This window comes from Acanthisitta chloris, unplaced genomic scaffold, assembly GCF_000695815.1.
Source record: "Acanthisitta chloris isolate BGI_N310 unplaced genomic scaffold, ASM69581v1 scaffold8389, whole genome shotgun sequence".
In the NCBI taxonomy this organism is placed as follows: domain Eukaryota; kingdom Metazoa; phylum Chordata; class Aves; order Passeriformes; family Acanthisittidae; genus Acanthisitta; species Acanthisitta chloris.
This window is the reverse complement of record NW_008691008.1, coordinates 127,868-147,036: the sequence shown is the minus strand read 5'-3', so window position 1 is coordinate 147,036 and position 19,169 is coordinate 127,868. Positions and strand designations below refer to the sequence as shown.

The 19,169-nt window shown below is 40.7% G+C and overlaps 1 protein-coding gene across 1 annotated transcript in view; it reads right to left on the bottom strand.

Annotated features, from left to right (window-relative positions):
* Positions 1-1,562: 1,562 nt before the first annotated feature.
* LRBA (LPS-responsive vesicle trafficking, beach and anchor containing) overlaps positions 1,563-19,169 on the bottom strand; it is a 142,111-nt gene continuing 124,504 nt past the window's right edge. The window contains exons 36-37 of the mRNA XM_009082076.1: positions 7,020-7,144; positions 1,563-1,786 (exon numbers count right to left, since the gene is read on the bottom strand). Coding sequence (XP_009080324.1) covers positions 1,563-1,786; positions 7,020-7,144 — 349 coding nt within the window. The remainder of the gene's footprint in view (positions 1,787-7,019; positions 7,145-19,169) is intronic.

The window sequence follows — 19,169 nt, the reverse complement described above, 5'->3', positions numbered from 1 at the left end:
GCTGGAGCCGCAGCCAGCCGGGAGCGGCGCGGGGATTTCGGGGGCACAAAAACCCCAACCAAGCCCTCCACCAAGGGCAGAGAACAGCGAGCACCTGCTCCAGCGGGGCACAGCGACCACCGGGACCACTGCCCCGAGCTCCCCCCGGGACACCCCTGCGCTCCCGTCCGAGCTCCGGGAGGGAGGAGAAGCCAAGGAGCCTCTGGCTGTACCTGGAGCACACGATTCTCGCCCCACACTGTGCCCGGGACAGGCAGAGCTGTCACTGCTGTGCCCCGCGAACAGCCACAGCCCGCGGCACTGCCGCCGCGAGAGCTGCTGGCCCGACAGCACCAGCTCGAAACAGCCGCAGAAAAGGAAAATAAAAAAAATTACAAAAAAAAGAAAAAGGAGAAAAGAGAAATAAGGGGGGGGGGGAAAAGAAGGAAAAAGGAAAATGATGGAAGAGAAGGGAAAAGGGGAAAAGGGGAAAAGAAGGGAAAAGGGGAAAAGAAAAGGGGAAAGAAGGAAAAAGGGGAAAGAAGGAAAAAGGGGAAAGAAGGAAAAAGGGGAAAGAAGGAAAAAGGGGAAAGAAGGAAAAAGGGGAAAGAAGGAAAAAGGGGAAAGAAGGAAAAAGGGGAAAGAAGGAAAAAGGGGAAAGAAGGAAAAAGGGGAAAGAAGGAAAAAGGGGAAAGAAGGAAAAAGGGGAAAGAAGGAAAAAGGGGAAAGAAGGAAAAAGGGGAAAGAAGGAAAAAGGGGGAAAAGAACAACAAAGAAAAAGGAAAAAAGCAATTACTTGGTCTACACCTAAGTTATCTCTTGCTCTGGTAATAATCAAAACACAGCAGTGGATGTGTTGGGTTATTTTGCAGGTTCTTTTGTGGGTTTTTTTCCTTTTTTTTGAAGTTGAAAGTTAAAATTCTGTTTCTTAAAAGATCCACTGAGAATACCCACGGCACAGCCGTGTTTGCAAAACTTTCAAACACATCAGGACCAACTAACTTCAACACACTGGTCCTTGCTGGCTCTGATTGCTGCCACACTTGATTTGAAGTTCCAGGGGCTCACTCCAAAGTATGTTAATCTGCAAACATTTACAGAAGGCAGCGATTCCCCCGTGGCAATATATAGAAAGTTTAAATTGTTTAAGTAAATATATGCATGTAAAATTGAAAATAATAAAACTTTTCAATTAAGTGAAAACTTACAAAGAAATTTGACCACCAAAAAAAAACCCCCACCCAAACAATAAAAAAACCCCAACCACAACAACAACAAAATTCCTCAAATGAACAAACACTCTGGGTTTGGTTTAGGCCTCAGTCTTACAAGAAAAAAAACACACCCACACACAACCAAAACCAAAAAAACAACCAAACAAGAATACAAGTTAACAAAACACTCCACCCTATACCAACAAAACAAAAACACAAATAAAAGGAAATTTGACTAGCCATACAAAATAACATGCACTTTATGCACGTGTATAATCCTTTTTCCCCAGCAATATTTGCCACTTCTATACAAGACTTAAACCCCCAAAATTCCTGTACAGCTTTAACTGCATTGTGCAAACACAGATTCTACTTTCTGGCACAAATGTGCTCGTGTAAATAATGATAACTCAGATTCTGGAGTTGTTCAACGTGAGCTGACAACCTTCTTGTCAGGGAAAATATGCGGCTGATATTTAGGAAGGTTTTCCTGTAATTAACTCCCCCTTGAGGATTTTCAGTTAGCAGCAGTAAAATTACCATCAGTGTACTAACCCACACCACATGCACTCTTACTGCCCCCCCAGCACTCTCTGCAAGATCAAAAAAAGGAAAATAGAACAAAACCACCTCAAGATGAAGTTCAGGATAATAAATTCTTCTCCTTTCTTTTTTTTTTCTTTTCAATGCAGTCAAACTATACTTGTTGTTTCAAAACCTCATCTGCACTGTACAGACCTTTCTGCTTCCTTTCCTGGAATTTGTGCCCTGTGGCAGATGTTATTCCAGACTAGCCCTTCACCTATTCACATTTAAGACTGAATTCAGAGCCAAGATCAAAATTTAACACTTTTACACTTAGCACAACTTATCCAAAATGCCACTACGTCCTTCAGTCTTTTAGAAAAAATAAAACCAGAACAGCAACTCCCAAATCAAAGATGACAGGATGGGAGAAATATACACCTCATCTTTTTCACTCACTCAGATTTTATTTCTTTCCTCAGTTAATGATGTTATACTGACCCTAAAACATACACCTTTTGTAACTTCCTTTTTCAAGAAGGACTATAAATTATTTTAAGCCTTTTTTGTCATATTGTTGCATATGAGAGTTACCCACATTTCCTGACATGCATGAAAAGGTGAATACACACAGGCAAGGGAATATGCAGAGACACCTGCAGCCACCACAAGGCAATGAGACATCACACTGACCCAGAATCTGCTTTTTCTGTACTGACCCGAATGCAGCACTAACTCTGCAACCAACACACACAGTATCTGCACAGAGCAGAACACATTCCACATGGACTCACCTACCCCTCAGTAGATAAATGCATTTATAGGTAGCCACAGTCTAGTTCTCTTTGTATGTTTACTAATCAGAGAAAGCTATGACAGAGCATAATGACCTGTCACATCCTCAGTTCTCATATATTCAACTAGGCACATGACATTGAATGCCACATTCAGGTCCCAAACTCTGCTCTGCCTTTTCTAACCCAACCACCCTCTGCCAGGCCTATTGTTGGCTCCACTCCTGCAGATCTGAGCACACACACACACACACACACACACACACACACCTTGCCAAGCCCAAGACCTCAAGGCATGGCCTGTATCTCCCTGAACATCACAGCCTCGTGGCAGGTATTAATCCAGCACAGCAATTTCCTTGCTATAGTTCATTAGTGTCATGCCTTGCAGTCCTTCCCAAACTGCTCTGTAAGACTCGGATTGCTCAAAGAGCTTTTTGCAAATAGATCTCTGTACCTGCAGTGAGTTGCAGTTAAATCTCTGGAACACTTGGGTGTAAAAAAGAACAGTTTGGTTTATGTTGCTGACCAAGCTTAAGGCATTCCTAGAGCCACAGATGATTTGGAAGTGTTTGTCTACAACTTTACCTTACATGCAAAATACACTTTTAAAAAGTCATTTGGGAAGCAAAGCATGGAAAAGCAGGACACAGAACTTAGTGCTTTTCTTAAGACTGGCAAATATATCAGGAAAAGCAATTGAAAGAAAAGGTGCATTAAAAAACCTTACTATGTATTTTTTTTACAAAGGGTTCCCAGAAACTTCCTGCTAGTCTACCCATTTGTTTAAAAAGATAGTGGGAAAACGAAGCATTTTCACAGCAGATTTTTAAAACATTATTTGTAAGACTTTTTTTTGATCCCTTGGGTTGAGACTGCAATTCTGTAGGTGATCATTGCTAGTCCTTGGCAGCCACAGAGTCCTGAACTCCACCCACAGGCTCGGTGGACACACCACACACTGTTTCCATCCCCCTCTTCCCAATTTTTGAATAAACATCAATTAAAAAAAGCCCAATAAATCACTTGTTTAAAAGCTTGATAAGGTATTTTCTAGCAGCTAAAGATTCTCTCACAAAATATGGCATTTGGGGGTCAAACTGGAAACACCAATACCTTTAAATTCCTTATTTTTTCACACCTATATAACTATTCCGGTTCTGTTTCTAAACAATGGGAGACTAGAAAAGACTTAACTCTTTCCATCCCAAAATTCCTACCAAACCACCCTTACCTCTCCCTTTCCTTTCCCCACAATACACTATTAGTCTGACTTTTACAAATAGCCACTTCGGAAGGATCTTTGAAAAATTACCTAAAGCCTTTCTTTCCCAAGCAAGTTAATGTGAACTTGGGAATGGCAATTAAATTGTCAGAATTAAAAAATTTGTTTTTAACTAGAAGGTAGCCAGAAGTATAGTCATGGGGCTGGTATTGATTGTCTGAACAGAGAACATTAGTCTTCAGGTATTTATTCTGCCACCTCTGCACCAGAGGTTCTCCTTCAAATCCAATCAATCCCTGCAAAAGATTGGTTCTTGCTACTAAGACACATAACTAGGCTGCAACAGAGCTGATTGTTGTTGTTCTCTCTAGGTTTCACTGAACCACCATATGTAGGTTTCTCATTGTTTCTGAATCATTTTCCCAGTTGCAAATTGGGATGATTCCCACACTGGGATTTGTGTCTGGGCTGGAGAATACACCTGGTTGTAGCTGTAAGATACCAAGCAGCTGATCATGTGTATTTTCTAATGAAGAGTGGGCTAAAATTCATATTTTCAAGCATGGCTACTGTAATTGTACTTTTCCATTCTTTATGCATTATTTTCCCTGTCTCCCTTTTCGCAAAATCCCTCGTGTCCAATTTCAGGTTTTGGCCAGTTCTGCTTTGAGAAAACCTTACAGAGGCAGTTGGGAACCTTTTAAACATTATCACAAACTGGGTTTGCTTCAGAGACATGTGAAAACAACTGAAATGGAATAATTACGGATAAAGGATGAAGATGAATCCATAACATACTGGGGCAAATATTCTGCCAATCCTAGGGTTATCTACATCAGGAAAACACGGCCTGAAAGCTCCAAAAGATCTGAAAACAACAGGATTTTCAGACACGAAATCAGTTAATGTTAAGAGTTTATAAACATGATGCAGAAAGAAAGAGATGAAGTGACCACTCCAGCTGACCTTTCTGACAGTTGCACCTTCTGAGACCTACAAAAACCCCAAACCCAAAAGGAAACAAGACAAAAACCTTTGTATTCCTATACATTATATCCAGTTTCCAGTTGAACTTCAGTTTGTACTTTGGCCATCTATTTTACACCTTTCCAGTGGAAAGTCTTGGAACAAGCTAAACACACAGACTCAGCTAGGCAGATAACTAGCTATGTATCTTTTCAGAAATCACACTGCAAAATGACTTGGTAAACTAAGATCTTCACTGGATGGATAAAGGAACACAATGACAACAGATCACAAAGGCAACATGCAATTAAATGCAGAATAAAACAACATCAGAAAACTCAATATAATAGAAGACTGTTTGGGATGTCAAAATCTGAAGAAAAAGGCAGACAGAAAACAATTAGCTCTATTTAAACTAGCTACCAGCTATGCCTATTAGCTCCCTATGAAATAGAGCTACTTTTACTTACTCTTCCAAAAATTGTAGTCCTGCCAATTAGAAACTGAGCCTGAGCCCCTGAAATATATCCTGGATTAGTGAAAGCATCACATTAGTCTGAAACATGAATAACTGCATTGCTGTGTGTTTACTTATGGAAGAATTAGTGACACAAATATCAGTGGTTGCTCTAAATATTCTTCAGTAAAAATATTTTTCAAATGTTGATAAACAGTGTCAAGATTAAACATAGAAATAGGAGTGAATACACAGAACTGTGACAAGATCTATTTAATTTATAGATAATATCACAGGGTGGGGGGAAGTTGTTCATCCACGGAGCATTAAACAGAACAAAACCTACTGCCCTTAAAGTCCACGGGGTGGGAACAATGCACAGGATTAAGAACAACAAGCCCCAAAGCAAAAAGTGGCTTAATTAATTCTAGATCTTGCTCCTCTTCGTCCAGTCAGAGATGTAGGCCCTGCAAACATTGCTCTCAGACCTCTGTATTGACTGTTCTCTGCGTGGCCATTTATTTTCGAGGACTGATGTCACATTTGGATGATATCAGCTGACATATTGGAGACATTTCCTTCCAGAAATGGCTCTTTAAGGCTGAGTGCAAGAGGTTAAGATGCCTGATGGAAACTAACTTTATGGCAGTGATGTTCTCCTGTATTCATGCAAGGGCCTTAATCGGTTCAAACTAGCGTAAAGTTTATGCCTCCACATCTAACTGGTCTGTTTGTTCACAGTAATTCACAAACTAAAAAGGAAAAAAACCCCTAAATTTAAATTATTCTGTTCCCTTCAAGGTAAATTATTTTCAAAATGAAGATACATTTTTCTCCCTTATCAATGTGCCTGCGTTAGATTGCAAAGACATAAAATTCTATACTAAATCCCCAAGTTCCTTAGCTTTGGGGCTTTTTTTTATATTTTTGTTTGTGCTAGAATTCTCCAACTGACTATTGTATTAGCTTTGTAAATACATTTCCCTCTAGAACAGACATAGCAGGATGTAACTGAGTGATGCCTGATCATAAAACGGGGGGAAAAACTGGGGAAAAAAAAAGCAATCTCCTCTTTTAAAATCACCAGGCAGAAATCATCATTACCATTTTGCTGCCTGAGCAATACTTTACATCTCAGCACTGGCTACTATTTCTTCCATATTGAAATCCTTGCAGGAAAACTTGAGGACTTATACAAGGTCTGAATGGAGTTTGGCTATAAAAGAGTTATTTTTCTGTAAGGATAGGCAGATATGTGCCTAGGAAATATTTGCTGTGGATTTCTGAACAGGAAAGAGATGAAATAAATATATATTCCATTTCTGATCCTGCAGCTAATAGAAAGTACATCTACCCACACTGACAAATGAGAAGCCATGACTAACTAACAGATCACAATGCTAAAAATACTTGGGATCTTCATGCTTAGCTCTGAGGTTTAAAGGCAGAAATGAGTGTTATTGGAGGTAAATCAAGGTCTGAAACAAATGCAGGACCAAGAGCCAGAATGATCTGCATCACCCTCTCTCAAGTTACTCACTGGAGTTACTGAAGTATAAATAGGTAATGTATAGGAAAGTGTGTTCACGGATTCATGGCAAAACTGCATCCACTTTTCTCCTGCTTGGCAGGAGCTATGTCTGCAGCCACTGCATGCAAAGTATGCCCAACCTGCCAAGAAGGGGCTCAGCAAACACCAACACTACTTGTGCCAAGGAATTCCCCGTTCACCTTCGCGCCGAACGTGCCTCAAGTGCCAACAAGACCCTTCGACTTGGGACAATTTTCGAGCAGCTCACAAGAACAGAGGTCTAAGGCTATAGTACAAGTCACTAGTGAGCAGCAGATTTCCCACTGACCATGCTCTCCGGGCGCTCGGAGCGTGGCTTCGGGGTGTGTGGATCCGAGGGGGTTGCGCACGAAGCGTCGCCGGCGCCGCAAGTCATCCTCCCAGTAGTCGAGGCGCCAGAACTCACGAGGACGACTACAATGAAACAGAGGAGCCACATGTGTTAGCAATTATCAAACAGCATGGTAGCACTGAATTTCTGCATAAAGCTCTCCTTGTTTGCGCTGCTTTCGCCGCTTTTGCTTTTTTTTGCCCTAACCTCCCCCCCCCTTCTGCAATCTTTTACTTAGGTATGTCCTTGAAAATAACAATATCACCTTCCAGTCTAAGGAACTCCTTTCCCTTTTTCTTGGAAGGTGAAATGAGCACTAAATACATCATTTTGAAATGAATTGCTGACAGTGTGATCAGTTTCCCCACACTCTAGTGGCATGTGCTCCGATTTCAGCCTCATTTCAGCCCCAGCAGGGCACCTTTCTCAGTGACTGCATTTAGAAACCAGAATAGGGAAAAGGCTATTATAAATATGGTATAGCATTACCTATATTAATCAAAGTCTGTCCCCCTTCATTTTTCTTCCTAATTTGTGCCTTTTCGCACAAGGTCAGTAAATCATGCCACGAATTCCTGGTCCAGAAAGTGTTAACTTTAATGAATACCTCAGTTACATGGTTATGTATGTGATAATAAAATATTACTCTGTTTAGATGTGCAGGAATTTAATTAAAATAATCTCTTAAAATATTCATTACATTTAGCCCCTGAGGCTTAGAACAACACGAGAAAATGCATTTCTTGCCCATTTACTGTTTTTAAATAAACCATTCCAGGAGAGTGAAACAGCAATCTATTTTGCAGCAAATCAGATTGCATTTCTGCTTTATGTAGTTGTGTTTTTACGTTTAATTAAAAACTGCACATTGTGATGTGTAATAATTGCGACGTGGAAGGCACACTTGAAAAAATTACATCTGGAAAGGGTTGGATCCAATTCATTCTTTCCCACTGCACGCTCCAAACACACGTAGATCTTTTTAATATGGTCATATATAAGTGCCAGTTACTATCTTGGTAGGTGCTCAGGAATGAATGCCACAGTGAAACAGAATTTTAGCCTGAAGAATGTACAAAAAAATGCCAATTTCAGGTATAGCAAATAAATAAGCAGAAAATGCCTGAGGCAGAGAACAGCCATGGTAGCCTGAGAATGTGGATGCCAAGTTAAAAACCACTGATCTTGTTTGTTTATATACAGATATAACACAGCTAGCCTTAAAACAATAGATGAAAATGAATATTTATTCCATTTCTGATCATGCAGCTAATAGAAATCATATCTACCAACACTGACAAATGAATAGCACAACTAATTCACAGATCACAATGCTAAAAATACTTGGGATCTCCACACTTAGTTTTGAGGTTTAAAGGCAGAAATGAGCATTAGAGGAGGTAAATCAGGGTTTGAAACAAATGCAGGACCAAGAGCCAGAATGATTTGCATCTTTCTCACTCACACACAATTTGTAGTCATTGCAAATTGCCACTGAAAATAATTTGGTCAAAACAGAGCTGCCTTTGCATTCTTCACTGAACTGCTATGCCTTTTTCTAACACCAAATAAGAGTCAGTGCTAGTCTCATCTTCCTGATTCCTTAATATCAGAAAAATCCTGGAGTGTTGGAATCAAATTCCCCAGTACCTTATCATCACACTTAGCCTGTATTACAGCCACACTAGAACTGGAATGCTCTGCTTATAACTCCCAACGATTTGGGGATCATTACCCAAATCAAAATGCTAAACCACAAAGCTATGGGTTTATTATTCCAACTTACAACTCTCCCTCGGTGATTGCAGCACCAGGCAGAACACAGCTGGCTATGTGCATGCCTTTGATAGTGGCAGAGCATGGCTAGGCACTTCATCATTCTGCCTTCCTACATTTATCTGCTAAAATTATTATCAAATATCAGGCAGGATGCAGTCGTGAATCACAGGCTGCTCCTCGTCTTCAGGGGAATGATACAAAGAGGGTCTATTCATCAGGATGGCAATCGGCACAAGTAATTAGTTCCCTAGACTAAGATCTCCTACAAAGCTTATTTCAGTCAGCACCACAAACATATGACAATGAAAAGCTAATGGAAGCTGCTAAAATTTGTTAACCTCTCATGCCATCAATCCTGCTGGTGTTCTGGGCTGCAGTATTATGCAAAGGTGGTAAATTATTAATTCGTCATTCATCTATCTTGCCCCAGTTTTGATAGAATTAAGTGATGCCATTCTTCTGGAGAACAATTACAATTAGAGGACATTACAAAACTATGCTGAAATTATGAGGAAAAGAGGTAACAATGATCAGGCATGAAGTATTATCCTGGAGCACAATATATCTTTAGCTCCTTACTTTTATTTTCAGTTCGGCAGAGGAAATTTGCATAGGATTCTGTGTCCTTCAGCACTGCACTGGTTAGTCACAAACAACTACACATCAACTATTAGACTGTGTATTTGAGTATTCGTAGCTATTGGCAACCACTGCATTAATAGGCAAAAAAAGAGAAAAACAACCTACTCTCTATACATAGAAAAACATCCAACAAAAACCTGCAAAGCCAAAAATAAACACCTATGTTGACTAATTTTTTCAAGTGAGCCATTTCTGAGAGCAGCTACTGGGAGAAAAGCATAGTAGAACCAATAAAATTGCCCATCTAATCCTGAGCTGCAGCCACAGCAGTGTGGGCAGCAGGTCAAGGGAGGTGATTCTGCCCCTCTGCTCTGCTCTGCTGAGACCCACCTGGAATACTGCACACAGTTCTGGTGCCCTCAGCATAAGAAGGACATGGAAGTGTTGGAGCAAGTCCAGATGAGGCCACTAAGTTGCTAAGAGCACTGGAGCATCTCCCCTGTGAGGACAGGCTGAGGGAGTTGGGGCTGTTGAGCCTGGAGAAGAGAAGGTTGTGTGGAGACCTCAGAGCACCTTTTCAACCTCTGAAGGGCCTACAAGGAGCCAGAGAGAGACACAAAAATTCTGCTCTGATTCAGGCAGGACTGACCCCTGACAGACTGAAGGGTTATGAAGCAAAGGGGCAAGGAAGCAGATTTTGGGAACAGCACAGCATCATGAACTACAGGGAGACTGGACAGCAGGAGATTCCAGCTCTGCAGTCAAAGCTGCCACATGTACTAAAGGTGCTATATGGACTGGATCGATGAACGTAAGTACTCAATTAGTCTAAGTGCAAGAGGAACATTTCTCAGGGGATTGTGGATATATGAATTATGAATCATATGATTTGCATGGATTTGGTAGGGCTCCCTCTAACATGATACACAGCAATTAGTGGCTCCTTAGTAACAATATTGACTGAATAGAAACAAAGCTTTTCTATTAAGTGTTTTATTCAAATAGTGCAACAATTATATTGCCTTATTTTTCATTTCCCCAAACTACCAGGCTATGTCCTTAGAACTGAGATAAAACCTTCCTCTCATTCCCACGTAACTCACTGGATTCTTAAAATTGTACAGAGATGAGAGGGGATTAAATATAGAATGACCAATATAACCTGTTTCCTCAGGACTGTGTGTCATGCAGAAAAAAAAACAACAGCCACTTCTCTGCGGGCAATGGGAAGAAGTTTCAATGCTCACATATTGGCAGTGTTCACAGCCAGGTTGGCTGAGCCTTGAGCAACCTGCTCTGGTGGGAGGTGTCCCTGCCCAGGGCAGGGGTTGGGGCTGGGTGATCTCTAAGCTCCATTTCAACCCCTAAAATTCTATGATTCTATGATATCTTCACTCCGAGAACAAGAAACCTATTTTTTCTACCAGTTTCAAGGATCAAGACAATTGGATGCAAAACATGACAACTGCTATACTAGTTTTATTATGCTGATGATATAGCAAAGGAATTTTAGGCATGGGAATTACCCACTGGTCCTCATACCCTATAGACTTAGAAACATAGAATCATCATAGACTTATCTTGAAGCTAAGCAATACCAGAGAACAAGAGAATCATGCAATTGCTGAAGAATTACTTCTTGTAATGCCTTATCCATTATGTATTTCGAGATACCCTGCTACCTCTAAAATGCCAGAAAAGAAACAATCACCAGAGTAGTGTGGGTTAAAAAGAGACTGTGTGATGTGGGAAAGAGGAAAAGAGGAAAGCAAATAGTTTGAGCAGGAGTTAGGGATATACTCAGGCTACCTGTTCACTGAGAATGGATTTTAGCACAGCAAGAAGTTCCCATTCAGATCCTTCAACTAGTGAAGCAACAAAGAGACATAATTAGCACACTACTAGCTCCATGTCTATTAACATTGATCTAGCAAATTGTTTTGTGCACATTGATTTGCAACATGAATAAAAATATATAACATATTTTGGAAAAGAAAACATTGATCTTGATGATGTCAAAGCAAACACTGAAGATGTGACTCAACAAACAAGTTCTCAGCACCACTACCAAGTTCAGCACTTCATGCAGAGATCCCATGCACAAGTGTTTGCCACGTGGCAAACCTAAATCAGAGGACTGAGGCAGTAGGGAAAAGGTCTATTTTCCGGTAAATCAGGTTTCTGATCTGATTCCCACTTGCCTGTATGACCAAAGCACACAGGAAAACGTTTGATCAGTACTAAGCCAAAGTTGGAGCTAAAACATTACTTGGCCAGTTACACTTCAATGTGTATTTCACAGCACTTCACTCATAGTGTATCTACTTCAGAACATTAAAGATTAATTCACTCCTGAGAAGTGCACTGAGACCTACATTATCTAAACTCACTCCAATGGCAAAACCAGCTCCAGCTCTTCTCTCTCTCCCTCTCAGTTGCCTTTGGTAGGCATTTGTGTAGCCACACTAAACCCCATCACAGTAACAATCTGAGATTCTTAGAGCTTTTTGGTTTAATTCAGGTTTATAACAGTAACCTGTTTATTCTGCAGCCTCTTCAGTAAACAAAAATAAGGGGCAAACATGCAGGTGGGAGCAAGGAAGGAAAGGATGAGGAAGAATTGAGATCATAAAAGTCACATCATGAAATCATACTCTAATATTAGCAGAGTCTCTGCCTTCTCAAGTTATCTTCATTTTCCCCACACACAGACACTCATATTCCATAGTTTCAGGAGAGAAACTTCCACAAATGGAAATAACTGAGAATCCTTAAGAAAACAACATCATGTGCTGGCAGGCTCCTCATCTCTGCCACAGTCATTGCTCTGCTAACAGGAACTGGTCATAACAAAGGCCCAAGGCCACTGAGTGCAACTTCTCTGGCACAGCATCAATTATGCAGAACACTAATGTAATCCATTCAATCAGTGCACTCTATTTACTTCTTCTAACCCTTCTCCAAGAAAACATTTGGCTTTGTCTATAGAGGACTTTTTTTCCCCTAAAAGGACTTTTGTCTTTATCTATGCTTCGATTTTATCAAAATGTGTGTGTGGAGGGGAAGTTTCTTGTGTTTGCAGTTACCATTCTCCTTTACTTTTTTCAGAACCAAGATGTGAAAAGCAGGCTATGAACTTCAGGCACAACACCTGCAAGGCCTTAGCACAGAATTGGCACTCTGAGGACCTCTGCACAGCTGTAGGACACCTTTGTACAGCCTAAACCTGAGCTGCTTCCAATGCAGATGAAAAATATGTAAACATCACATCTTAAGTGATGCTATTTCCCCACATAAACAAGACAGTAGAGACAGCACAGACCTGTAATTCCTAGATTTGCATTTTAAAAGCTAGTAGAAATGCTGTTTGTATGGTTTTGTACAGTAACTAGTTAGGATATTTTATCTGTCTCAACCACCCATTAGACACTGCAGCTCCAATTTCCTGCCCAGGCCTCCTGATCTATGTATTTTCACAGAATCACACCAAAAAAATCCATTCCCATCTAACTAGCATGCAAACAAAACCTAGAGGAACAATGCCAATTCCAGGTATCACAGAGCCTCTTTTCTGCACTGACAAGCTTTGAATTCCTCATTTAAAAAGCATCCAGAAAAAAACATCCTAAAGCACCACGTCAGGGAAAAGACAAGCCCACCTTTTAGGTGTTGCTGTCCTAGATAATGGTGTTATTAACCTCCAGTTTAAAAACAACCCTGTTTATGTATGAGTTTGTGCATGCTCTTCTCTGATCTGCATTAACCCCTTGGTGGCTCACACAGCCCCAGCTTTTTGGAGGCAGCATTCTTTGAAGTGTTGGCATTCCAGGGCACCCTGATACTTCAAAGAGGGCTCTCTTAAGTACATGGTACAGCACTGATCATGTATTCTGCAGCCACTATCTTATCTTCGACTGATCTGATTTTGAGCAGCCTCAAATAAAGCTGCACTTTCAAAGATGTCACCTGGAGACACAGTTCCATTCATGTGGCTTTGCTGTCAAGGATAATTAAAAATGAACTGAAATGAAAACTACTTCGCTTTTCTACCAGAAGTTAACATGGAAACTTTCTTCTGGTTTTCAGCAGAATTAGCTCAGACATGCTTCAGACATGGAAGGCTGAATGTACAGCAAATTTACAGCCAGATGCTTTGGCTCAGTTACTCAGAAATCCTTGCAGATCTTGCACATCCTACACCTGATTGGAGTCAACAACATTTGCTTTTCAAAGTAACTACAGTTCCTACAGAATAAACTGCTATTTCTGTTGAAAACAACAATAACTACTAGAATATAAAAAACAGGTACAGTGCATCTCACTGGAGGTTTTTTTGCTCTTTGTCTGATGTTGGAATGTGCTGCCCAGGGAGGTGGTGGATTCCCCATCCCTGGAGGTTTTCAAGCTGAGACTGGATGTGGCACTTAGTGCCATGGGCTAGTGACCATGGTAGGGTTGGACTTGATGATCTTGGAGGTCTCTTCCAACCAGGATGATTCTATGATAATGCAGAACTTTTTTCTGCAGTACTTGGTCATTCCTTGCCAAAACAAACAGTGGAGTGTAAGAACAAAGGTTAGAGGATATAACATGACAAAGGAGCCAATCTCCATCTCCTCAGCCACTCCTCTTGGTTCTGATGCTTTCACCTTAAGTACATGCACAGGAAGGACTTCCACATTTTCTCGCTAATTACAGAAGCAGCAGATATTCTGTGAGGAATAATGTACACTGAAAAATGGTGACTCTGATGAATTCTTGGGAGTTTGAGATCATAATCTTTCAGCATTTGTGGACATATAGATCTCTAAGCTCCATTCCAACCCTTAAATTCTATGATTCTATGAGATAAATTCCCCCTTCAACCTCTTAATCACGAATCAATTTGAACATACTTGTCCCTCTGCTTTAAATTACATTAGTGGGAACAGGCAACTTTCTCAGGTTAAGATACTGAAGCCTTAGAGACACCCAACTTCAACATTTCCTGCTCTCTGATACAACTAAAATCACAGCTTACACTTCAAAACAAAACAAACAAACAATGACAAAAACCCAACCAACACCTAATCAAACCAAGTTTGATTTAAAGGTTAACACTTCAGTCTGAGATTTACTTCAGGCTTTAAAAATCTGAGGAGGCCAAAAATCTGGGAAGTTACTTCATTGTGTGATGATTGCAGGAACACATGTAAGAAAGAGTTCAAGTAACTGCAAACATTGTACCACACTCCGAGACAGGAAACAATAAGCACAAGGCAGCAAGACCACTAAGGAGCACATGGAACAAGACTCCTAACTGTTACCATACTAGCACAGCATACTCAGGAAACAACAACAGGATTCAAATACCTTTGAAAAGGTTAAACTTATTAAACATATTTCTCCTTTGAAAGCCTTGCAAACTGTCTCTAAAAGATAAAACACAGCACTGAGTTATGACAAAGCACCTGGACCACACAGAGAATACTGTACTTACTGAAGGTTTAAATAAAGGAAAGTATTTACTAAAGGTTTAAATCAAGGAAAAAGTAGCCTGAAAACACACCTTCTCTTCTATTAAATGTGATCAACAAACCAGGAGACAGAAGATTAGCAATTAACAGGCAATGTAGAAGGAGGCAAGTCCCTCTGCCAAGGGCAGGGGGTTGGAACTAGATGGTTGCTAAGGTCTATTCCAACCCCTAAAATTCTATGATAAGTTCAAAACTGTTGCCAGACATAGGTCAAGAAAGGTAGGAAAAATGTTCCCAAGATGAGGAGCTGATGTGAGAGCGTAAGTCAAGAAAAAGTCAGAGTCTCTGGACAGGTGAAAATGTATTTGGGGTCCAAGTCAAGAGGTAAGGACACACTTAATAGTTGTTTTTTCTGCACACCCATCAGTGCCATCCTGTAGCTGGATAAATGTGGTGCTATTTCATGCCTGATTTTGTAGTGCTAATTTGAGCTCACATAAATATCTGCAGCTTTAATCATCACTGCTATCAAAACCAGCTTCAGCTACCAAACTGCCTCCTGACATCCACTGATGCCCCAAGGGACATAAGGGTTCTGCAGATAGTTGCCAGCCCCCTCTGAGAAGAGGCTGCATTACCAAAAGAGAAGTGCACAAGTCATCCTGGTTAAGGTTACAAAAGTTACCAAAGGACTAATTGCAATAAAACATGAGCAGTGTTAAGAGTGTTCAACCCCCCAAGGTTCCTTTAGGGTAACTCAAGGGTGTAGCACAGGATAAAACCTTGTACAAGTGACACATCAGAAGCTGCTGACTGAGAAGATGTAAAGTTCTTCTCCATAGCTACTGTAAGAGAAATCTAGCAACAGATAACTTGGTAACAAACACCTGGACTGAGCAATACATATCCTTATTTGATGCTCAAGGCTAACAGTCCTAGCATTGAAATCCAATGCTATAGAACAGGATTATGAAGACTGTAAAATGAAAGCTTAAGCAGCAACAAAGCAGGAAATGTTTTCTGCTTCATTTCAGTGACTTAAACATGAGCATAACACTCACAACTTCTTTCCCCCACTGTGTTAGCATCCATAGAGACACATGTTAAAAGATAATGAAGTTTCTTCTTCAGGGGAGCTATTACCTCTCTTGACAAGGCTACCAACTTCTCCCTCATCATCCAGCTACTCCTTCATTTGTTTTCAAGACAAATTTACCAGCCATCTCAGCAGCAATAAGCCTGAGTTTTAAGACAAATGTAAGAAAACCCCACCAAACCAAAAAACTACACACACACAAACCACCAAAACAGTAGGAAAAACAACCAACATATCTGTTCAGGTTCTTTCCTACTATTGAAACAACTTTGTCAGTATTAAGCATTTCTCCTCAACACAGCAATCCCATCACAGAGGAGAATGAAATGGCCATAACACTGTCACTCTCAACTGGAAACAGTAAGACCTATGCAGCAGAGAATCCCTGTCCCACAGCCACTCAGCAGCACTGAGAATCATCCCCAGCAGGGAGGAGAACCAAGGGACCTGGAGTAACTAACACTGGACTGCATGCAAACTGCATCACCCCACTGCCTCCAACCACCACTCAAGGGCTCCCTGTCCCTGCAGGAGGGACAGGAATGTCCCCAATGGATAGAAAGAGCACAGAAATGTCTGTACGTTTTCTGACCAGAAGTCTAACCTGAAATTTTGCATCTAAAAATGCCAGTGGTGGTATAGGGAAGAGTAAGATCAACCCAATCATGTACAACTTCACCCCTAACACTGCCGGTTTCCAGCTATTTTCAGCTCAGGGGATTTCCTGAGTCTAATGTGGTTTGTCTATTTACAGTTCTTCCTCCTGCTACTGTCTTTCTCTTCCAAGTTCTCATCCACAGTGGAGAAACAGACCAAGTATCAATGGCCTCAACCCTCAAGTTGGGAAGAATTACTGCAGTAAAAAGCAACAGGGTGGATCTGTGCACATTTCTGGAAACTTCAGTTCTAATCATAGAATCAACTGGGTTGAAAAAGACCTCCAAGATCATCAAGTCCAACCCTACCGTGGTCACTAGACCATGGCACTAAGTGCCACATCCAGTCTCAGCTTGAAAACCTCCAGGGATGGTGAATCCACCACCTCCCTGGGCAGCACATTCCAATGCCTGAGCACTCTCTCCATAAAAAAATCTCTTCCTAATCTCCAACCTAACCCTCCCCTGGCAGAGCTTGAGTCTGTGCCCTCTTGTCCTGCTGCTGGTTGCCTGGGAGAAGAGACCAACCCCCACCTGACTCCAACCTCCTGTCAGGGAGTTGCAGAGGGTGAGAAGGTCTCCCCTGAGCCTCCTCTTCTCCAGGCTGAACACCCCCAGCTCCCTCAGCCTCTCCTCATGGCACTTGTGCTCCAGTCCCTTCACCAGCCTCGTTGCTCTTCTCTGGACCTGCTCCAGCACCTCAATGTCCCTCCTGAGCTGTCTAAGAGTTTTCAGTGACACAAGCAAACCTTAGTTTCTGGACTACAGATTCCACCTGTATGCTTATAAATCAAATATCTGTACAGCATGTGATCCTGCTAATGTTCATGGAAATCAACAGTTGGGACACTGAGGAGGAAAATCCTTCAGGTACTAAAGAGACTCCTCAAAAACCTCTAAACTGCCTATTTAAAATATGGAATGCAAATGTGAGAGCACAACAGTTCTCTGGAACCACCACACAATTCCCCACATTTTTTGCTGGAGATGTTAATTCTTGGTTTATGTAAATTCTTCAGAGAAGGTTATTTAAGACTATATCACTGCTAAATTATTGTGCAGATACTCATAAGCATCATTTAAATATACTGCATCATACTGCACTTTTTCTTCCTTGAACATAATCTCCCTCCTGCATATAAAAACTGGTTGTGTAATTATCTCCAGTCACACCTCTCTCCATTACTGAGCTTTAGAAATAATAATGTGTTATCCCTGCTAAACTAAGCTAACTTCTCTTTTTAGGGACAAAAAAAAAAGTCAAATATTTTGATACAGTATATAACACAACTTCTCCAAGAAACCTTGTTGACAAAGTTTGTTCAACTCATCACATAAAACACTCTTAAAGAGAAATTGTGGTAGAAGAATTGAAAATCATCTTTTCTTTCTTTTTTCAATTAGCTTCTCTGCTGACTGAAGAGTCAATTCAGACTGACACTCAAAATCCAGAAAAGACTTTCATTTTGTTGTGGAAATTGAATGTTTTCACTTTCCTTTCCAAAATGCAAAGCCCATGTATTTTGTAAGAGATTTCAAGGATAAGACAAAGTGAAGAGCTATCCATTACTGTACAAACACTAATGTTTTGAGAGACAAACCATTCTTTTCCATTTTGGGAGGAAGAGGAATGCAGTTCCTAATGCAATGAACAGAGTCCTAGAAAGAATAAAACCCACTAATTTACATGCAAACCAGTTTGGGGTTCCTTTAAGTGACTTAGGAATTTTAATTTGAACTGTTGCAAGTACTGAATATTTACACAGCTACTTGTACTACATTTTTCCACGGAAAAATAAGAATACAATCATGAAAACAATGGCACAAGGGCTCAAATAAAACCTGATCTTTTGCTACAACTTCTTAAGGTCACAGGATTCATTTTCAGTATCATGCACCATTAAAATTTACTTTGTTGTAGCAGTCACTGGAAGGGATAGAGAATATGGTTTTCACAAAGGGATGGCTTTCATCTAGACTTTCACCCTCTTTATAGGGAATAACTTTGCTAAACTTTGGAAATGAAATACATGTGTGAAGCTCTATGGGCAAGCAGCAAATCACAGCAATAGCTTGAGATTACTTACCAAACCATATGATAGAAGTAACCAATCTTTGATACTAATCGCTGCAAGATGGTATTTTCCCCCAAAATTTCCCAGGAGGAAAGGGGGCAGTGAGAGGAGCAGAGACAGACTGACAATCAGCACAGAAGTTACAGCACTCTGCATGGGATTTGGAGGAGAAATGAACACAGCCAAAGGACCTTGCTCTTTGGCTGAATTTACTCCATGACATTGATTCTATGGGTTCTGAATGTTTCACAAAGAAACAGGTTTGTACCCGAAAGTCTTCTGAGGTACAATTTTCTCTTGGCTATCTTTTAATAACTTGTAACAAAATATCACAAGTCAAAGTTAGCTATGTTAAGAGAACTTTCATTTTTTCACACAGAAGCTGTTGCCTGAAGTATTTCACTGGTTATTTCTGGCAATGGCTTTGGAGGTTCACAGTCTGTACACAATCAGTAGGTGTTTAC